General features: G+C 32.5%; 1 protein-coding gene across 5 annotated transcripts in view; it reads right to left on the bottom strand.

The window, feature by feature from the left end:
- Positions 1–19,972, bottom strand: part of LOC148627234 (uncharacterized) — a 61,973-nt gene extending 42,001 nt beyond the window's left edge. The window contains exons 1-14 of one of the 5 annotated variants that reach the window (XM_088570057.1): positions 19,847–19,971; positions 19,440–19,484; positions 18,967–19,049; positions 17,204–17,275; positions 16,753–16,906; positions 15,662–15,756; positions 15,030–15,110; positions 13,685–13,702; positions 13,070–13,084; positions 11,024–11,096; positions 10,543–10,644; positions 8,648–8,662; positions 6,371–6,466; positions 5,950–5,990 (exon numbers count right to left, since the gene is read on the bottom strand). In XM_088570057.1, the coding sequence (XP_088426183.1) occupies positions 5,974–5,990; positions 6,371–6,466; positions 8,648–8,662; positions 10,543–10,644; positions 11,024–11,096; positions 13,070–13,084; positions 13,685–13,702; positions 15,030–15,110; positions 15,662–15,756; positions 16,753–16,906; positions 17,204–17,275; positions 18,967–19,049; positions 19,440–19,484; positions 19,847–19,862 (882 nt within the window). In that variant the 5' untranslated portion in view covers positions 19,863–19,971 and the 3' untranslated portion in view covers positions 5,950–5,973. Of the gene's footprint in view, positions 1–5,949; positions 5,991–6,370; positions 6,467–8,647; positions 8,663–10,542; positions 10,645–11,023; positions 11,097–13,069; positions 13,085–13,684; positions 13,703–14,276; positions 14,356–15,017; positions 15,111–15,661; positions 15,757–16,752; positions 16,907–17,203; positions 17,276–18,966; positions 19,050–19,439; positions 19,485–19,846 lie in introns of those variants that run through there. The other 4 variants (XM_088570040.1, XM_088570050.1, XR_015920006.1 and 1 more) reach the window with 4 other exon arrangements.
- Positions 19,973–22,887: the final 2,915 nt, after the last annotated feature.

Genomic DNA, 22,887 nt, shown 5'->3' with positions numbered 1-22,887 from the left:
CGTCTTTGGCAATGGCTACGTTTACTTCTTGGACAGGTGTTAAATAACGTCATTGCATTGATTTCACTGATACTTGTACTAGATAAATTCCCGATACCTATTATATTATTACTAAAATAAATTTGGTAAGAGACCTTTTGAGACGCATTTCTTCATACCCTTGATTCAGGAGTCTGTGCAGATGTTTATGGCGTTCAAGGAAACCAGAGTATTGAGTAAAGGATACTAACACTCAATTTCTAAATTATGAAAATCTTTTACAACTTTTACCTACAAAGAAGTAGGAACTCTATAGCTTACATCGACTCCAAAATAGCGTTTTTAAAAGAAAAAACATTATTCCCTTGACATGAAAAATTGTGTAAAATGCAATTTCTTACTCCAAGAAAAAAATGACACATCTAGATATAAATGCGTGGTACTTCATAGAGATTCGTCATACTTTTTACAAAACGATTCAAAATCATAAAGAAAAAAGATATTGTCAAAATGCTGGAAGTTTTTTATCGACAACATATTTTTTCAGTAAGGTGGACGCATTTTTCAACAAACCTTTGGCATTCCAATAATAACAAATTGTGCTCCTCTACTGGCTGACAAATTGTGCTCCTCTACTGGCTGACAAATTGTGCTCCTCTACTGGCTGACCTATTCCTTCACTGTAATGAAGCTGACTTTATAGCTGATCTAATCAAAAGGAAGGAACATCGTTTAGCCAGGTCCTTCGATCTCAGTTTCGGTCATATAGATGACGTATTATTGGTAAAAGATCCTACTACAGACGCTGTGAAGACAGCCTCATATATTGACCTACACTTAGAGATCAATGTAAAAGGACAAACGTTGACTTTTCAAAACGTATCGTCAAGTTTCCTTTCATCTGTGGCAACATCCCTTCAGAACCTGCGTCTAGAATGCTCATATTACAACTCCTACGTTAAGCCAGAGCTTGCCGTTACTACGCAGACCTTTTGTATCACGCTAGACTTCTTACAATTAGCCTTCTGGAACAGGGTTATGTTGCTACAAGATTGAAATCATCACTTCAAAAGTTTTATGGTCGTCATCGTGAACTCATGGATCGTTACGGTGTATCCATATGCACCATGAAGACTGGTTTGTTCAACGTGTCATAGTTTTTTTTCCTTTTTCGTCTACCCAGGACTTGACTTGTTTTTATCCTAGGAGAAATTATAATTCAATTTTCCCTAGAATCGAGGGTTTCAAATCCTACTAAATTTCAATCTGTCCTATAACATATATATCTTTTTCATTTTTTACTATAAAAGTGATAGTGATCATATAAACAAAGTGTAAACCGAGAATTCACATATTTGAGCTTAATGTTAAAGTTAAACCAGGCTTTAAATATTGAGCTAAATCTGGAGGGACGGTTTGCTCTAAAAGGGAAGGTGATTTTCTGTCAGTTGTGGAAAAAAAAACATATACAATCAAAAACATGCATACTTAGTCAACAGCATTCATGATTTATAGTAGTGTCATGCTCGAGACATGGCAAGGAAAGGGGTTGGATGTTCAAATGGTTGTGTTATGTATGACGAACTAATCAGGCTGAATAAGGTTCACTCAGTATTAACCTCCTGGGGATGGGGGTAGTGGACATGGAATTATAAATGATGTACGTTACAACGCCTAATTATAATAGCTCTTTGGGTATCAGTCAAGGTCAATCAGGGGACAGGAACAATCTTCAGCCTCATAAGAACATGAACGGGATTATAAATTCATTTATGACTTACCAGAAAACTAGACATTGAAATTCTACAACAGAGGTGTGTTTTGCAATTTCCTAGATTACTGTTTGGTCATGAATGTAAAGAGATTGTCGGGGAGTTGGCTACTATTGCTGAAGAAAAATCAACAAAGAAATAAAACTAGACAGAGTAGTCGGTCTATTTTGTCCCCTCCATTCCTAATCTTCCGAGTGTCCCCAATTTCGATTATTCCAAAAACTGATCCAGCAGCGAATTTCGAATGATCCATAATCTGTCATTTCTTCATAATAAATCTGACAACGACTATATTGATAGGGAACACTGTAAAGTTAAATATTCAAGTATAGACAATGCTGTAAATATCATTCAGTGTCTTAGCAAAATATTATATTAAATCGGCATTTAAAATAAATTTTATGACATTCGTCTAGAGAACTCGATCTACGAAGTTCAAATTTGAAATTATGTACTACTTAGAAAAATATCTCACGATGGGTGCCTCTGTTAGCTGTTCTTTGTTTGAATCTTTTTCAATGGCTTTACATTGAAAATATCTTGAACTACTTAAATGACTATTTGCTGTGTTCAAAAGAGGGAAGTTTTGAGTGTAAAAGCACTTTAACCACCTTTCAGAAGAGTTGCAGTTTAGGGGGGTAGGCATTGGGTCCCTTAAGCGGATGAGAAAACCGTAGATTATACAGAGGTACTGACATTTTGGGGGAGAATTTGACACCAAGCCGTTGGTAATGAAGCTTTGGCGAGATAAGATTGAAACCTTGTGTAACAAACTATTTTCTTGTCTAAATTGTTAAAAATCATACTCCGTGAATTGCAATCTTTGATAGGCATGATAATTTTGCGTGTCAAGGTATCGTTCCAGGTCGAGCAGCTTAATTGACGAAACAAGTAATGTGATAAACCTCAGCATAAAATCAGGATTACACAGTCTATGAAAGAAGACATTAGAACTTAGCTATCATTTCTGGACAAATAGAATGAAACTACGCTCTTCTGGATCAATTTTGGTCTTATAATGACCAGTTGCAACCGTTCAGTGATAGCGCGGGTATTTAAGATATAGGGTTTGGTATTTATTTCAATGGTGGGTGGCACAGGAGAATTTGCCATATTCTTGGTTTGAATACTGATATTACATTTCTTGAATTATTCGTTGTAGTAATCGCATTGAACATATGGGGACAACATTTAAAAAACAAGAATGTTATTTTCAAAATCGATAACATGGCCTAGTCACAATTATACGAAATAAATCCTCGAAATCCCCAAGAGTGATAGCCCTTGTCAGAAAATTGGTTTAGAATTTGATATTTTGTGAAAACCTGAACATATCCCGAGATGTTTGAATTCTGATTCTCTTTCACGTGGTAAATTTAAAAAATTCAGAAGAATGTGTCCCACAGCAGACATCAATAGCAGTGAAATTTCGTTCCAATTCTGAAAGTTTTACATGAGTACAGAATTTGCTAGTTAATTTTTCTATGTTGTCTAGTACCTGGAAACTTATGAAATAGCAGTAGAGTCTTACATTCAGTTTCGGTTACTTGATAATTTGGATGATTTGCGGCCAAATCCTATTGACAATTGGGCGAAGTTCATAGCATACCTTTCTTACAAAAACAACTGTCAGTTTCTAAAGTGACCACTTACTTGTCAGGACTGAGTTTTGCCCTCAAAATACGAAACATAACAGATAGTGTAAAATCATTTTTCATAGAGAAAATGGTTGAGGGGCTCCGACGGAATAAATCACGAGAAGCTGATGCTAGGTCACCAATTTCTCTAGCGTTATTAAATCGCCTAATCAGCGCCCTAAACAAAGTATATTTTACCCGATACGAACGGGAAATGTTTTGTTTTGCTTTTTCATTTGCTAAATTCTTTTTGCTAATCTGGTCCGAAAGAAAGAATATCGTTTGGCTAGATCATTCAGTCTCAGTTTCCGCTATATAGATGACGTATTATCTTTAAACAATCCTAATTTCGGGGAGTTGATACATCGCATCTACCCAAAAGAACTTGAGATAAAGGATACTACATACACTGTGAAGTCAGCCTCATATCTTGACCTACACTTAGAAATCGATGGTAAAGGAAAACTATTGACCAAACTTTACGACAAACGTGATGACTTTTCATTCAAAATTGTCAACATTCCTTTCATCTGTGGCAACATCCCTTCGGCTCCTGCGTATGGAGTGTTCATATCACAACTCATACGTTATGCCAGACTTTTTGGTTCGCGCTAGAACTCTAACAAATAGACTTCTGGAACAGGGTTATGTTGCTACAAGATTGAAGTTATCATGAACTCGTGGATCGTTATGGTGTATCCATCTGCACCATGAAAACTGATTTATTCAACAGGTCATAGTTTTCCTTTCCTCGTTTGTCTATACCGGACTTGACTTTTTATGAGCAACCCGGCGGGTGTTTCTAGAAAAGCAGAGGACGCTTACCCTACCGGTGCACCTGGTCCATACTCCCAGTTTTCAGTGGAGTCCGAGTAACTCATTTGCTTTTGTTGCTTTGTGTGTATGATTTTAGTTGCTGTATGTTCTTTGTTGTGTATGTCTGTTTTCCATGTCTGGTCTTTGTCCCTGGATTATATTCTTTTGATTATCACAGTGTCTGTAGTATCCTTTATCTCAAGTTCTTTTGGGTAGATGCGATGTATCAAATCCCCGAAATCAGGATTGTTTAAAGATAATACGTCATCTATATAGAGGAAACTGAGATTGAATGATCTAGCCAAACGATATTCTTTCTTTCTGATCAGATCAGCTATAAAGTCAGCCTCATAAGAGTGAAGGAATAGGTCAATATCAAGTGGACACGGATACGTGGAATACCATGGTATGCCCTCATGGCCGCCGCAGTCGAATAGGAGCTAAAATATGTACCCCAACTAATCTTGATTCAGCTAGGTTAGAATGATATTGGGGATAAAAAATCATGTGAATTGATTAATGACATGCCGATATTTTGCATCTTTGTCTCTCAAAATATTTGGAATTACATACTAATTAGGCGATATTGGCACGTCACCGTAGGAAAGAGAAAAAATATTGAAAAAGTCAGTTGTTAAGTAGGGGGATTATGTGAGTATGTATAGACCCACTGGTATAAGGGTCCCGATCTTTTCCACTATTTTACGTCGGATCATATCAAAGTCAGCGACTTTTCCACGTTACCTTGGGAAGTCAGTTCGGTGAAGACTATCTCATGTAACCGTGAGTAGCCGGGGCGGGCGGCTAATCTGATACCAGTTTGTTATCACCGTGTTTAAGTATACTTTTAGCTTGTATGAAATATAAATGTACGTAGTTAAGCTAGTAAATTGTTTAATTGCTGCTCTTCCTTGTCAACCAGGGTGTTCTAGGATAAAGTGTAAAAGAGCAGGACATTTGTCCTCTCTTGGTGATTTGCTTTAGTAAGAGGAATTTGAGCATTCTTTGATACCAAAGGCGCGAAGACTTGCTCTATATATTTTGGTATTCTGTTTTTTTTTTCGTGTCATATATCGTCATCCTGATTCGACTGTGGCCGTTTAATCCACTTCATATCTTGTTGATTAGCCAAATATTTTAATTGTAATTAAAATAATGTTTATTATTTCATGTGAATGCGTAATTGAATGCATGAATGTTTATAGGAAACTTAATCGGCTCGGTGGTTCCGATCCCTGAAAGGTATTAACAAATATCGTTATAAATTTGTAGGTACTACGTACTGGTATAGCTAAATATCAATACATGTTAGAAAGCCTTGCATAAAAGTTAATGTATCTAAATTTGGTAATATAACATTTTTGGTTAACCTATTAGTTTGCTAGCTAGGTACAGATTTCAGACGGGCTTGTCTCGGCATATACCAAATTTTCCCCTTTTGTTATAAGAGCTGGTACATCACAAAATGGTATTGTAACCAGCACATTTTCTGTATAAACTTTCATCTTTCAGACGAAAGGATATAAAATGAGGCCACTTGTCCCATCGAAATCTGTCATTCTGTATCGACCGGTGACAAGTATTTATGGCCTAAGAACTTCTGGTGGGAAAGTATCTTCTGTATTAGCCACTTAGTTGCTAATGCCTTGAAAACTGTTCGCATGGTGTTGACATATGAATTTACCTTAAGTCAAAACCATCGCAAATAGCATATATCATGACCAGTAGAAGAAAACTATAACAGATAATATTCATATTTTATTATTTTTTTATTTCTTCCCTGTTCCTAAAATATATTAAAACAATAATTTAAACTTCAATTGCAATTTAAAGCGACTTATGTATTGATTTAAGTAGCAATTGCTTAAATAAATGTTATGAATTTTCATTCTTGCCGGTGCATCTGGTCCATGCTTCCAGTTTTTTGTGGAGCCCGAGTTGCTCATTTGCTTTTGTTACTTTGTATGTATGATTTTAGTTACTTTATGTTCTTTGTTGTGTATGTATGTTTTCTATGTCTGGTCTTTGTCCCTTGATTACCATATAACCTTGGTTCCCTTGATTACTCTTTGTTTACTATAACAGCTAAATGTTCGTAATTAAATTAATTGAAAAAATCATATCCTTAAAGTGTCCTTCCAAAAAAAAAAAAAAAAAAATACCCACCACACGAACCACAAGTAGCAGGACACATGCGTCTTAAAGTTGGGTCAGAACATACTGCAGGATTACAATTAAACAGAGTTGAGTCTTTACATAAAACTGCAACACAAGACCAAAACAAATAAAGAATATCATTTTTGCTATATCCTGAAAATGGTGTTGATAAATTCAGGTATATACGTCTATTTCAATGACGAAAAAAAAACAAACAAACAAACAAACAAAACAAGACGAAACGAAACAAAAAAACAAAAGAAAAAAACAACATAACTCCCTGTGCATCGAGTTTTGTATTAAAACCTATACGTTTCATTAGATATAAATTTTATTTTGATCATGATCTTCCTACATATTTGATTTGATTGTAATGCTGTTGATGAGAGGTTACTCCTTGAAATACGTATACAGCATCTCGAAATTTACAATGTATAAAACTTGAATTTTTGTATTTTAGATACTGTGATCATTATACTGATTTTCAAGACTGGGCTCTGCAGTTTACGCAAAATAAGGACTTGTTGCCAATAGATTAAGGTCGTCATGCTTAAAGTAGAAAGGTCGTCACTTCCCCTTAACTGACCGATATGATGTTTCAACATTACAAACAATAGCCATCTTTCATTGATGATTTTCCTCTTTCATCGAACTTGATTTTCAAATAAAAAATGTAGCAGCACGAAGCAGAAACTACTCCCACGTTAAAATCACCTAGGTCACTCGCAATTTTAGGTGGTTTTGCACATTTTCCGTGTGTATTTTGCTTTATATTTTGTTGTTTGATCAATGAATTATTCGTCTACTGTCGGTTTGTTCTTTCGATATTACACAAAAGTTGTTCCGTTACTTATTCATACGTTGATAACTTAGATTTTTTGTAAAAAAAACCTATCGAACAAACAATGATTTTTCGGTATTTAACAAATCATATGTAACCATATTTTAAAGAAAATCATGCCTTAATTTCCTACTTTGACCTACCAAATCATGAACGCTAACTCTTGGAACGTGTCAATATTAAATACAATCTATATAAGCTCATCCCAAAAGTGTAACAACCAAATGAAAAACTAAGACTGAGTCAATTCCTGTCTGATACTTAAAGAGTATGGGAACCCCAAAAGACTCTTACTCAAATTTAATAGTATCTAAATAATGCATGATTTTATTCTTCAATTTCAGAGTCTCACTAATTACCCTTAACTAACTGACAAACATTAATACAGAAGAATGAGATTTGTTCCCGGCATGCATCGTGATTATGACGTATATGTGGCACTAATCCCTACCTGGTTCTATAATAATGTGCTTTATCTTAACATGTAGTCACACACACAAAAAAACCCAAAAAAATTGAAGTAGATTATATATATCCAAATAGATGTATAATGAAAAATAGATTAAAACTTGTTTTTAAAAAATCAACATTAGTGTAGAAAAATAAATACAAAGAATATTTAAAAAAAAATCAATATCATATATGAGATAGCGCATCAGTTAATCAGGCAAAAACAGATTTAAGTAATACTCAACTTTTAAAGCTCGTTTACCACAAAAAAGAAGACTAGAAAAAATTATAAAACAATTAATTTTCTTTTCGTTTAATATGCATTTGAATTTCCATATCTAGAATATTAAGCTCTTTAATTTGTAAAATTCTTTTTTCAAATATCTTTTATTTTGATATCAATTCAATTCAATTAAATGGTGTCTAAAAAGAGAAAGTATATTTATGTATTTTTGCATGATTGAGTAATGTAAATTGTAGATAAAATATAATACATCAGCTGTGTAAATGTATTGAATTTAGTATATACCATATGTGTTTACTAAATAATAGAAATGTAAACTTCACCAACATTTAAAAAAAACACAAACACTCTGATAATTTTAATTTGTGATAAACTGTACATTTTTCACAGGTTTAGGATTGTTTTTTAATACTACATGGAGGATTGTTGTTGATTCCTCTTGCCCGACTAATGCTTTTCAGGAATAGATCAGGTAGATCAAGATTTAATAATATATCAGATAGAGTGAATCATTTAATATATACTTGCACCCTGTAACCATTGGTTTAGCGCAATTATAATATTTAATTAAATAATTAAGTGGAACGAAGGAAAGTTATTGTATTATGTAAAGACTATCAATATAAGATAGGTTTTCATTTTGAATGATTGTAGAACAAACCTCCCCCAATTATTAATACTACAAGCAGATGTTTTAGACACTTTTTTTTAATTAAATATTAAAATCAAGACACTATGTAAAGCAACTTACGTGTAGATTGCGGCCCTGAAATATGCAAGTTATTCGACAATAAAAATAAAATTCTATATACAATTTTCATAAAAAAATATAAGAAAACCAAAATATAAAACATTGAACTTTGATTCGGTCGTTATTTACATTGATTCGTCATTGATTATTGACTTTCAATTTTTGAATATCAATGTAACAACATTTTGGAGAAATGTTTGTCAATAGTAATGCATAGCTAATTATAGCAAATGATATTCAAGTGAGCCAAGATTCGAGCGGAAATCGAAAGAATAAAATCCATTGATAAAGACTAAACATGGAAAACAGACACACACAACAACGAAAAAAAACATTATTTGACCAAAATAACACGAACAAAGACTCCACTCAAAACTTGAAAAACTGAGACCATGTAAACCCGTATGGTAAGCGTCCCCTGTCGTTCTAGAAACCAACGTGTTAATCGTTCATAAAAGTTCAAGTCCGGATTAAACGAAAGAAGGAAGGAAAACTATATGACTCTAATCAGTTCTAGAGGTGAAGTTGAATACACAATAACGATCCACGAGTTCATAGTGTCGACCATATAATTTTTGTAGTGATGATTTCAATCTTGAAGCAACATAACCTTGTTTCAGAAGCCTTATATATTAAGAAATCTAGCACGGTACATAAAGTCCGCGTAGTTACGGCAATGTCAGGAATAACAAATGAGTTAAGATATAAAAACTGCATACGCAGGTGCTGAACGAATGTTTCCACAAATGCGGAATGAAATTTCATTGCGTTAGTCGTATACGGTGTTTTCAGTTTTTCGTTTTCGTTTGGTACTTTTTTTCGTGGTTTTCGTGGATAGTGTTTAACCATGAAATTAAGATTCCAACGAACATTTTTTTCTGTTGATGAAAGATTGCTCACCTTAATATTTGTCATGGTCAAGTGACACGTGTAACCATATCGACATTACGTCACCCCGCCACTCTTACCGTTTAATTAAACAAAATATCAATTGTTTTTTAGACCCATAAAGCCTTAGGGCTCGTGAGTCGTGTAATGTCAGTTTTAATTAAAAAAAAATCGTAAGAGTGACGTTCGGTATTCTCGGATTTCCTCGTCTTTCTACTGACATCGGTTGTCGTAGAATTCGGGATTATACCACTTACCGTCTACTATTGAACAAGCAATGGCTCCTCAAGTTTTCATTTGAAAAAATAATTTTGACATACCGAACTTTTACTCGTAGTCCAGAAAATAGAATTGAGAGTCTGCATTTTCTGATGGATGTATTACAACTGTTTCATATGTGATTGAAACAGCTTATGACAAAGCCCTTTTTAATTGCAATGGAGTAAAACACCTGTTCACAAAAATACCATCTAATGTTTATATGCGTTAAATACTCACAGGATTGTCGATTAAAATTGTGTGCAAAGTCAGTAATAATTTACCGGAAATGCAGGGAAATTCATCGAAAATTTTATTGACCCACGAACCACTACTTAAAATGTTCAACGAAATGTCTTTTTTCCTCTTATCACAAAAATTGATACCCATAAATTAACCGAAACCATAGTCATTTTTGTCAATAGTTTTCCTTTACTGTGGATTTCTAAGCGTAGGTCACGAAATGAGGCTGGCATCATAGTATCTGTATTGTCCTTAATCTAAAGTTCTTTGGTAGATGCGATGTATAAAATTCCTGAAACTAGGATTGTTTAATGACAATATGTCATCTATATACCAGAATCTGAGATCAAAGGATCTGCCCAAACGATGTTCCTTCTTTTGGATCAGGTAACCTATAAAGTCAGTCTCATAAGAGTGAAGGAATATGTTAAAATCTCTCTAATTTGATTCAAACAAACTGATTCCAGATAAAGGTATTACATACAAATAAACATGAAATGTTTTACCTGCACTACATGAGCCACACGTCAAAGGACAATATTTTGCCAAGTCTGGTGTATTACATACGCTTGGATTGCAATTAAATAAATGTTGGTCTGCACAAGAAGCTGTAAAACATTTCTTTTTTTTAATTTCAGAAATGATATTACATAACAAAGATAAAGTTGTGTTGTACTAAGGAATAATATCTTTACGCTTTGTTTTAAAATCTAAATTAAACATAAGATTGCCATTCTATTTTCTATTGGCGTATTCAGGTAATAATCAAAGTGAATGCTTGATAATCCATTTTTTGTTGTTTATTTTGTTTATTTGTGTGCTGTGTCACTGAATTTTCCCGGTTGCGCATTACAAACACTCCGAATTTCGTCTTTAACTTTTAAATAACTAAAATTCTTTTTTTCCGAAATATTCATTAAAGTATGTAGTATTAAGTTCAAATATAAAAAGCGATAATTAAATAAAAGTTAATAAAAGAATACTTGCGATGTCCAATGAAACACATCCAATCGAAATATTTGACGTTTGTTTCCGCAAAGTAAATAAGTCTGAGTGATAACTGTTAAAAATCATTTATGCTTTTATCGTTTTTCCGAAGTCTATATTTGTCCAAATAAAAAAAGAATTCTGCCACTGGATTGGTTCGTATTCAATACCAGGGCAAGCATTCGTATTACTCAATCAAAATTTAAAAGTTTTATGTATTCATTAGTAGATATTTCATATTTCTGTAGCACGACTATGTTGGGAATTATTTTACTTTAATTGTTAAGATATTGAATTGTACTTCAACGATACAAAGAATTACAGAAAATAGATGATGTGCATGTTATCATATGAACTACCTAATTAAAAGACAAATTAAATTATACTTTGATATCTTTAATAAATTTGATCTCCCTTGATAATTTTTACAATGAGCTATTTTTTAGATATTCAAAACGTGTCTTTGGAAAAAAAGTTTTGAAGGAAACAAAATAAATCTATGTATAATTAATTATTTTAAGTTGTTGTCACTATCAAAATAATGTTGGAAACGGAATAAAAACATTTCAATTTGCTTTAGCTTAAGCTGATTTTATTTCAATCGCTACTAAGTGAAAATGCCTTTACAATGTATGCGCCTGCTCCAAACTATAACCAAATAAGGACAAAACACTTTAACATTTAACAAGGCAATTATAGAATAAAGGGAGAATCCTGTGATACAAGCTCTTAAATGATACAGTGATTCCTTTAAAGCACCCCTTACAACTCATGAAATGATACATCAATTCATTTAAAGCGTCCGTTACAAGTTATGAAATGATAGAGTGATTCATTTAAAGTGCCCCTTGTAAGTTATGAAATGATAGAGTGATTCCTTTAAAGCACCCCTTACAAATCATTAAGTGATACAGTGATTCCTTTAAAGCGCCCCATACAAAAGTCATGATATGATACAGTAATTCATTTAAAGCGCCCTTGTTCTTATCACTTTACTAATTAAAGTTCTATTAAGAATTTAAGTAGTGTCTTTGTAAAAATCATGCAAAATCTGAAAAATTTGATACACCCGGAAATCAAAAGAAAGCAATCCAGGGACAGGGACCAAACATGGAAAACAAACACAACAAAGAACATTAAGTAATTAAAATAATACATAAAAAGTAACAAAAGCAAATGAGCAACTCGGACTCAACTGAAAATTTGGAGAATGGACCAGGTGCACCGGCAAGGTAAGTGTCCTCTGCTTTTCTAGAAACACCCGCAGAGCTGCTCATAAAAAGTCAAGTCCGGGGTAGACGAAAGAGGAGAGGAAAACTATGACACCACTTAATACCACATTTTGAAATAGTACAATGTGGTTCGTCATCGTTGTAGTCAAATGTATATCATTTAAAGTGATGAAACATTGTTTGAATACTTTAATATTGTCAGAATTTTTGTACTGGAATAGTTGGTATGCTGACTGAACGTGTGATTGGTTACTTTTGTTGGAATTGTCGTGGCACTATCCATACCAGATATGAACGTGATAGGATTCCCATCTGGGGACACCATAGCCTTAAAAGACAACAGTGTGTCCGGTCCGTTGTCAGGTTCGGATTTTTTTTATACTGGGCGACGTCCGAGCCAGTTTTTCTTTCATTCCTCTTGTTACAACAATTTAAATTGTATAACTTGGCTGATGATAACCTTAGGGACAAAATCCACCAGCAGCGGTATCGACACAGTGGTGAAAATTGAATGTTAATGCCTGTTTACTATGGCAAGTCAAACTAAATATCAAAAATAAAAATGTGTAGGCTTTTCACCCATGAATCACATTTTGCATGATTCTTAGCTGGAGTGCTGCTTTAACTAATGATAGAAACATATACAATTTGTTAGTATTTGTTATCAGTTCGAATGGATTTGTTTTTTTTTTTTTTTTTCGAATAGTACTTCCTTGTCAACTTCAGCGCCTGCTTACTTAGATCACTTTCGAAATATATATATATAGATATATCAACAATCAGCATGTATTCATCAACTTTTACTTATACTTACTTTGACTAGTAATGGCTAAAAAATAATAAAAAAAAAATAATGTACTCTCCTTTGGCGGTTTTGGTTTTAAATACTTCTTACATACAACTTACGTTTGAAATTTTTACTTTTTACGTATCATGTTCTTATGCTACTGATGAGAGGTACATTTTATGGAATATATGACATGATAATTGTGGTAATTACTATAATACACAATTGATGATTCATCGATGTCTATGTGAAATAGCCAACGTGGTGTAATTATTAACTGTTAATGAAAACCATCCTTACCGATTTATTCCTGATCTTACATTATCACATTCATATGATTTGAAATATAATTCTGTTGTCATAATTGGAAAAAAACCTTGTATCTAGAGCACATATAGAGTACATAAAAAATGCTCATTGGCAGCAACGAATGGTAACTGAAAAGATCGCATTGAATGTAGATATTTTATAATTAGTACTAAGGTAGAATGAGCTTTCTTTTTATTTGTTTCTATGTTGTTTTCTTTTATTTTTTATGTCGTTAAAGTTGTTGGGATTATTAGATACTAAGACGTTCGCACAGGTGTGTCACCTGCTTTAGGACAGCATTTATTATACTTTCATTACACAGGATTTACCTACCATTGTTAGGTAAGCCACCTAAAATGTATATATAAAAATAAAATAAAGGAATAATTAATGAACACTCAGGCTGCATTCCTTATACCGTTCATGGTAAACCATTTTGGTGATCAATTAAATTTCCATTTCGATAGTTTTGGTACTTCTTGTATACAATTAGTTTTAGATCTTCCTATATATTTTATTCAACTGCTGCTAGTGAGAGGTTACATCATGAAACACGTGTACAGCATACCGATATTTGTAATATTAATATGGTTGGCATTTATGTAATTGAGTACAATTCGTAAAAATGTTGCATTAAACAATAAAACTGTAGTACCATATTTTATGTACAGACATAAGCTGCATCTACACCGAAGAAACGATGGAATCATGGTAAATGTTCCAAGTCTTCATTGCAAGGTTGTTAGCAGGTCTTATAAAGAACATGAGCTAAATATTTTACAAATAAAGAGTCTACCACAAAACAAATTGAAGAATGCTGTAACTGAATTAAAAGATTTTTTTGCCCCGTTTTTTTTTGTGTGTAAATTTACCTTTTTATTGTGATATTGCACTATTGTGTATAAGCTCTTGGTGTCGTACATACCTTTTGTTTTACAACCTGTGTTACATATATCTGAATTACAACAACCAAGGTTACAATTCCCTATTGGGAGTACGGCACACTATAATGTTAAATAAAAATGAAATTGAAATTAAGGTTGAAATTGTGTGTATATATATATATATTAAAACACTCAGATTATATAATGTAAATTTCGATATGCTGTACACGTTTTTCAAAGAGTAACCTCTCATCAGCAGCATTAAAATCAAATATGTAGGAAGATAATAATCAAAATACTAGCTGTATACAAGAAGTACTCAAAGCCAAAACTATCGAAAGAGGAAGCCGAATTCATCAACGAGAGGTTCTACCATATGCAATGCAAGGAATGAAGCCTAAGTGTTTTACGTAAATTTAAATATGGAATACTGCAAGATTTCATAAATAGGGTAGTTAAAATATGATATAATTAACTGAGTTGGTGAATTTAAGGTGAATATTTTATATTTTCTATCTATTAAATAATAGAACAAATGAAGTATAAGCAAAACTAATATAGCACACACAATAAAGAACATGAAATAACTAGAGAAGTCTAATTGTAAGAAGGCTAGCACGGTACAAAAGTTTACGTATTAACGACAAGCTCTCTCATAACGATTGAGTTGTGATATGAAAAATCCATTAGCAGAATAAAGAAGGGATGTTGACATAGATTCAAGTAAAGTTGACAATACGGAATGAAAGTGCATCACAGAGTTACGCGATAAGACAACATACCATATTACTAACCTGTGCCTTTTCCATACAAGTAACCTCCCACTCATTGCCATGATTCAAATTACTATTTGGCTTGTTTACATAAGAGCATAACTATAAGGGAAATACCATTTCATATATATGTCTTATTATTCCTTTCATTATATATTATTAAGATTTTATATCCATTTTGATTATATACAGACATAATATGTTTATAAAAAATGAAAATGAAAATATCAGGTAATAAAATAAAAAAAACAATAGTTGTTTTACCATTACCTTTAGTATCACATAATAATATTTGACCAAAATAACTGTATATCATTACAAACGATTATTCAATTCATACTCATTTAGGAAACTCTTCTAGAAATCATTTTCAATGCAAACTGGAACACAAAGTATACCAATCTTACTTGATTAGTCTATTGATGTAGATGTGCTTCATTTGAAAAAAAAAAAAAACTTTCAAAGAAACGTATGGAAAAAATGAGAGTTTTAAGTACAAATTTTTGCATACATTGCGGTACCAGCTGCTCCGATGGTGTAATATGTATTTTGCCAGATGTATTTTGGACTTGATTTGATTGTGAATTGGATAAGTGTTCGGTAATTTTGTTCTATTCTACCCTTATTTTTATTAAAACATTTTAAAAATATACCTGATTTTGTGTGCACGAAATAATCTTGTTACATTTTGCCGGGTCTGCCAGTTTTTGACAATGGTAACATAATAGAGTTCCAGTGTGTTGCAGCGCTAAAAAACAAAGGTGTATATCTTTCAACGTCTGCTCAACAGATTTTTACAAATTATCTTTTCATACTTAATGTGAATTTGAAATCACTGAAAGTGTAATTTCATGTCTTACAGGATGTAAATAACATAATTAACATAATTTCTGCCCATGTGTAAATGACCAAGACTGACAACCATGATCACGGCTATCACCTAGAGAAGTGAACGATATCCCTGTAAGCACACTACCACATGATTGGGCTTACAGTCAGTTGAATTCTGGCGTTGTATCGCGTATTAATAAAAAAACGAACAAAAAGCTTTAAATGGACATTAAATAAAAGCAACATTTATTAATTTTGCAAATGTCATTTCTTATATCCAGCTATCTAGCTCATGACTTCGACCGTTAACATATTATGTGAGCCATAATAATACATGGGCTGATGTAATAAGAATAAAATAATAATCAAGGGAGCCAAGGTTCTAGCGGTAATCAAAAGAATGTAATCCAGGGACAAAGACCAGACATGGAAAACAGACATACACAACAAAGAACATACAGTAATTAAAATCATACATACAAAGTAACAAAAGCATGAATGAGCAACATAAAAGTGAAGTCCGGGGTAGACGAAAGAGGAAAGGAAAACTATGACACGTTGAGCAAATCCGTTTTCATAGCGCAGATGGATACACCGTAAAGATCCACGAGTTAATGATGACAACCATAAAACTTCTATAGTGATGTAGTGATGACTTCAATCTTGTAGCAACATAACCCTGCTCCAGAAGCCTATTTGTTAGAATTCTAGGGCGATACAAAAAACTTTGCATTAAGGCTTTCCTCAAATATTTTCTTAAATCGTATTTCAACTAACCAGATCTCCTCAATTATAAACTCGATAATTGAAAGAAAATCTGGGATTTTTTTGGAACCCAATGACCGATGCGATGAATTTTCCTTCAGTAATGTGTTTAATTCTACCAACATAAAGTTATTTCTAGTTGACCTACTTGGAGAACCGCATTGGGGATCTTTGTTGCAGAGGTCGCTGGCACAGCAGTGTTCACAGATTTTGATATTCTTAGATGATTGTGCATCTTCTAACGTCGAATTAGTTGAATGAGAACCATCTCGTTTACCAATGCTGAGTAATTTCGCACAAATCTGACAAGTATTTGATCTTATTTAGAAAAGAATTCCAACAGATTGAAGTTTGTGATGATACCAAAAATCTTTTTCTAAAGAGATCATTTGATCACCTGTAAACTATGCTTATTTTTCATCAATATCATGACGATTCTAAATTTCATTACTAAAAAGTAACGTATACTTTCTGAACACTGGTAAATGTATACTTTAATATCTGAAAAAAAGGCCAAAAAAAATGATGATGAATTCAACTATAACTTTTCTTTTCTTCAGTAGAAAATCGAAAATCTCTTTCATGTGCATCGTCATTACCGTTTCGTCCTTGCATCCAACGTCAAAGAACAAATGTCCGTCTGGCGTGACATACTTTGTAACACTGCATTGCTGGAATTAAAATGACATGCTTAAATAACTTAATGCAGCAAATCAGTAAGGACAAAATCAACAAACCACAACAAGACAAATTTTCGACGCCATACAGATAGCACCAAATTAACTTATACCTGAATCTTAATATTGCTCTTAACAATGTGGAAAATTCACCGTTGAACTTATGAACTAATGCTGCAAAAAAGAACTGGTAATAGGTAAAAAAAAGTCTAGCATATAAAAAAACGACTCGTGAAATGAAGTGAAGGAGATATATGAACAAGAAGTGCTAGAAGCCATGGAACGTACTTCTTGATAAAAGAAAATTCCACTTTACCATTGGACATATATTATAGGTTTATTATATCGAAAACTCAAAGTACTACCGTGGCTTTACATTCTGACAAGTCTTTAATCAGATCATTCAGGATTACAACAAAATTCAGAATCAAAAGAACCAAATTGAATGCATAAAATCTGGCACAGAGTGGTTGTATTAGCAATCAATCACAATTAAAAGCAGTTTTTTATAGTCCGAGGCAGAAACATGGTGTTTCAGACAATAATAGGATATGGCTGTTGTAGATGTTTGATGACTATCTTTTAGTAGCGTTTAACACAGACCGTGAAATTCATCTACCAAGTCAGAGAGGCTTATTGATTCTTTCCTGATTTATCCTTGATTTTAACAGTTCATTTACTAATTATTTTCATTCCCTATTTTTATGATTTCGTTATTTTGTTCTAAGCTTTATTTGGTAGTCACGATTTATAAGAAATTTAATAACAAATTGAGATAATTGACAGACCATGAACTGTGTTACGCAGTTTCCACACAAATGAAAATAGGAAGATTGATATTTATTGTGGAATAACATCAAATATTCAAATATTTACAGAAAATGTAGGATATACTTGTCAGAGAGTAATCAAGGGAACCAAGGTTCTGGAAATAATCAAGATAATGTAATCCAGGGACAAAGACCAGACATGCAAAACAGACATACACTACAAAGAACATAAAGTAACTAAAATAATACATACAAAGTAACAAAAGCAAATGAGCAACTCGGACTCCACCAAAAAGTGTGAGTAGAGCTCACTGTTTTCCAGTCAGGAGCGAATCTCGCCAATCTGATCACCAAAAAAAAAATTCCTCAATGAAAATGTTTGTGTGATAGCCCATTTTAAAAAACAAAGTACCAGCAATTTGTTGGACGTTTTTTTTTCCTAAACTTTGGGCACGAAGTTGTTTGACAGTGGTGAACGGAAAATGGATTGGCGAGAATTATTTGCTGGCGAGAACTACTCCTTGACCAGTAGCGACAAATCAGCACAAACATTTAAAAGAGTAATCAAGGGAACCAAGGTTATAGCGGTAATCAAAAGAATGTAATCCAGGGACAAAGACCAGACATAGAAAACAGACATACACAACAAAGAACATAAAGTAACCAAAATCATACATACAAAGTAACAAAAGTAAATGAGCAACTCAGACTCCAAGATTCTAGAAAATTTATTATTATATATTTATCCAAATACTGTCGAACAAGAAGTCAGGGTACGGAAATTGTATATAGAAGAGGAAAGACGATTAGCAAAACTCCATCTGCCAAATACCTGAGCTAATAGTAAAAAATTGTTTTCGAAGGAATGGTTTAAATTTCTATTCCTGAATGATTTCAAAATAAAAAATGGCTTACCTCGTGATCTCCACAATGTACAATGTCACTACAAGCTAATGGATTGTCAATTCCTTTGCATTCCAGACAAACTGGTCCCACTCCTTAAAAACAATTTCTACTTTGGCATTTAACTAATATAATGAACTACGTCTTAATAAATGAACGAGCCAAAGTTGACATATTCTGCATGAAGAACATCTGTGGACAAAGTATAGTAACTGGTCTTGAAACGTATTATTATAATCTTTTGAACCACTAGTACTATATGTCATGATGCGTTTTCCGACAAATTTATTGTGCTAGTGAATGAGCATTTAAACGAGTTTTTGTTATCTTGGAAATAACTCCTCTTTTACCCATTATCACCTTTGAAACACGGTTTAAATGTTATAGTTTTCTCTAGAAATGCATCGTTCTAAAGGCAACCTGATTTAAGGCAAGTGTTCGTCTGGTGTATTTTTTATTGTAGCTTACTTCTTTCAACAGATTACCTTTTACTAGGTCAAATGGCAATACACAAGTGACAGCGATTAACCCTGGAAGCAGGAATATAATAGTTATAAAACTACACAAGATATTGAAATAAATTATGAAACTCTTGGCTGATATCCACATTCGTTTAAAGCAAAATGCTTTGTTTCATTTGAGCAAACAAGCGAATTGTCGCTTTCTTTTATCTTCGTTATTGTTTAATTAGCTTTCAATAAAAGACAATTCTGAAAAGTACTAGTTATTTTACACAGAATGATTACTTATTTAGTCAGTAACCAACTGGTAATCATAATAAAAAAAATCGTATTATGTAGAACAATGAATGGAAATCAGTAAGGTTTTTCCAGTCAGATTTTTTTTTCTAAAAATAGAAATTGATATCGAACACAATGAAACAAAAACTTACAAATTCTGCAAATCATTTCTTGACGATTTCAGCCTTTCTAATGAGACCAATTCTAACAATTCTTATCAATAAATATTACCGTACAGTGACCGGGAAGGTCACGAGTTACAACTTTCGCGTAATACAAATCATCAAAACCAATGAAATCTCGTCTTTGATGGACACTATTTCCTCAGAGTTGTTCACACGTTAAGTTCCAATCAGAACTTCGGACAATATTATTAGAATACAGTAGACATTTCAAGTCTACCAAACGTAAACTAAGTCACCGGTTGTTTAGTTTCCGACTTTGTGTCGTAATCCGTTGTTAAGTTATAATATGTCGATTTCATGACAAATATCAAAAAATAACCTTCACCCTTCAATCTTCTCCTAATCTACTAATGCTTAAAGACAACACAATAAAACGCACAATCTATACGATTGTCGATACCCCATATTACATAGGGGACACATGCTTTTGTTATAAAACAAACAAAAATACATGTCACCACACATAAATCACAATCATAACTGTAAGATATAAATCTCATAAGTACAACATGAATAAATGAAATATATACATGAATATATAAAAACCTATAAAAAATCCGCCATATTGGTTTCTGCTGGACCTATTTTTTATAAACAATGTTTGTATTATTATTGAGAGATCTCCGGTGAAAACCGTCAGTTTTCCCGAAAATCGAATTCGTAGATGACAAACAGGTAATTCGTCCGAGAGGTTCGAAGGTACCACAGTTCATGCTGGAATCATTGTTCTTTAGGCAAACCACATAAAATAAGCAACATCTCCCTAGCTACCAAACGGAAAAATAATGGCTGACTTTGACAGTGTAAATATTGCCATTAATATTTACATACTCGACGGATTTGGATGATTGACTTCATAGGGAGAAACTATTTTGTAATTTCAATTGTATTATATAAATTTAACATTTTAAAGACAGGTAGGTGACAGTAAACATGTTTGTAAGCCTTTTAAAATTATTTTTATGGTTTTAGCTTAGCTGACGTCGAGTATAGTATTTATGCTACACTCTTAGACACAATAAAACATATAATTCTATAGGATTGCCGATAACCCACCGTACATTGAAAGTAAACTAAAGGGTTTAGAAAAGCAACATAAATTTTCAACTAGGGTTAAGTATGTCCATAGTCCATAAGAATTAAATACTTAAATATAAATTCCATATATGGAGACATTGCATGACAGAATGGGGATGGAAATTGGCACAAATTGTATTATCATCTTTATTATTCATCATAAATAAAGCAATACATGATTAAGGATATAACATGAATAATCATATTATGAAATGTATAATAAAGATATGGAAATTTATCATCCAAATTAAAAATGAAATAAAGGCTTGTTCATAAAGTCGAAGTTAATATCTTAAACGGGTTTTGACTTCATACGAGGAACTCTACTGGTGTTTCTTTAAAAGCAGGGACTCTTTTTCTACTTTCGAACGATAAGCATATTCTAACTCTTTATTGGAGTCCGGGCTGATATTCATTCTTTAATGTGTGTGTTAATTTTTTTTATTTGTTATGTTTTTGTTTTTGTTTGTATTTGTCTTGATCCTGTCATGACTTTCCTGGTCCCGATATAATCGTGGTCTCGTTGCTTTTACTTTCAATATCATACAAACTCATAAAGCATTTATTCATGCCAGTCATCTATAAATACAAGGTGTCCTTTTACTCTAGTACAAAGCTTGTATTTAATATATCTATTTCTTTTGTAGGAGGGACCAGGTTAAAGTAAAAGCCCTTTGAAAACTATTTGATTTGATTTGATTTATAACGAGCTTTCTGATAGATTGGCGCTCTAGTTTTGAGCAAACAAAGTTATTTTTAGGTTCCACTATATATAGGTCACTGCAGATAATTTTATGACAATTTGTTGAAATAAAGGTATATCGAGATACTTAAACAAGCAAATCCAACATTTTTTCCTGTAAAAAGTATATGTATAAAGTCTAAAGGATTGTACAAGGATTATATAATGGGCAACATTTTCAGTCAACAAATGACCTTCTTCAGTGCCTTAAATAAACTGGTGTTTTAAAAACTTACATTAGGTAAAGCCATGAAAAAAAAATACATATTCTTTTCTATTTTGTCATGAAATTCTGTAGCCATGGTTACATAACAAAATATATATATATATATATATATATATATATATATATATATATATATATATATATATATATATATATATATATATATATATATATTTTTATATATATAATGTGTGTCTTCCAAAATTTAATTGTCAAAAACAGGTTTGTTGTTTTTTTTTTTTTTTTTAAATATCAGGCACTTTAAACTGCCAGAAAAATTAAGCGGGCATGGTATCATTGTAAAAAAACAAATAAAAGAGTACATTTTCGTCCATTTGTTAATGATTTTAATTCTTAAAGTTCGTGCAAAATTTTGCATTTTTGAAAAACAGCCAGTTGGTGAAGGGAAGAGGTGAGGACCTGATTTTTTTCTTTACTTTCACAAGTATGCACCTATTTATGTACGAATGCTCTACTACCCACAATTAATATTTATAGAAATGTTTCACTTTTTAAGTTATACAAAATAAGACCGGGTCAGTTTTGTGTACGAAACAGTGCACCTCAATCCAATTTGTATAGTGCAATCTTATAACCTGGTTCGGTACTATGACGTCATTAACGTTGACTGGTTAACGCAATTAACCCTAACAAAATAACTTTTTGATTACGAATCAATTACATGCACTCATATTTGGACTGTCATTCATTGAAAATTAAATTATATGTAATGGTTCTTAATTTTGAACTAATTTTACTATATAACCTGGTTTTGGTCAGTGTACGTTGTTTACAAGTGGAAGCTGTCGCAACACAGTTTATTTAGTATTCAAAAAGTAGATGCATCCCTTAAATAAATTAATCTATAAAACAATGTACTTTTAAGTCTATAAGAATGTTATGATTTAATGATTTAATGAGTTAATCTATTGACGATAAAATGTGGAACAGGAAAGTTAATAT

This window comes from Perna viridis, chromosome 1, assembly GCF_037379345.1.
Source record: "Perna viridis isolate PV_CMFRI_1.1 ecotype Kerala chromosome 1, ASM3737934v1, whole genome shotgun sequence".
NCBI classification, from domain to species: domain Eukaryota; kingdom Metazoa; phylum Mollusca; class Bivalvia; order Mytilida; family Mytilidae; genus Perna; species Perna viridis.
Note: the sequence above shows the minus strand (reverse complement) of the source record. Positions and strands in the feature narration are given on the sequence as shown.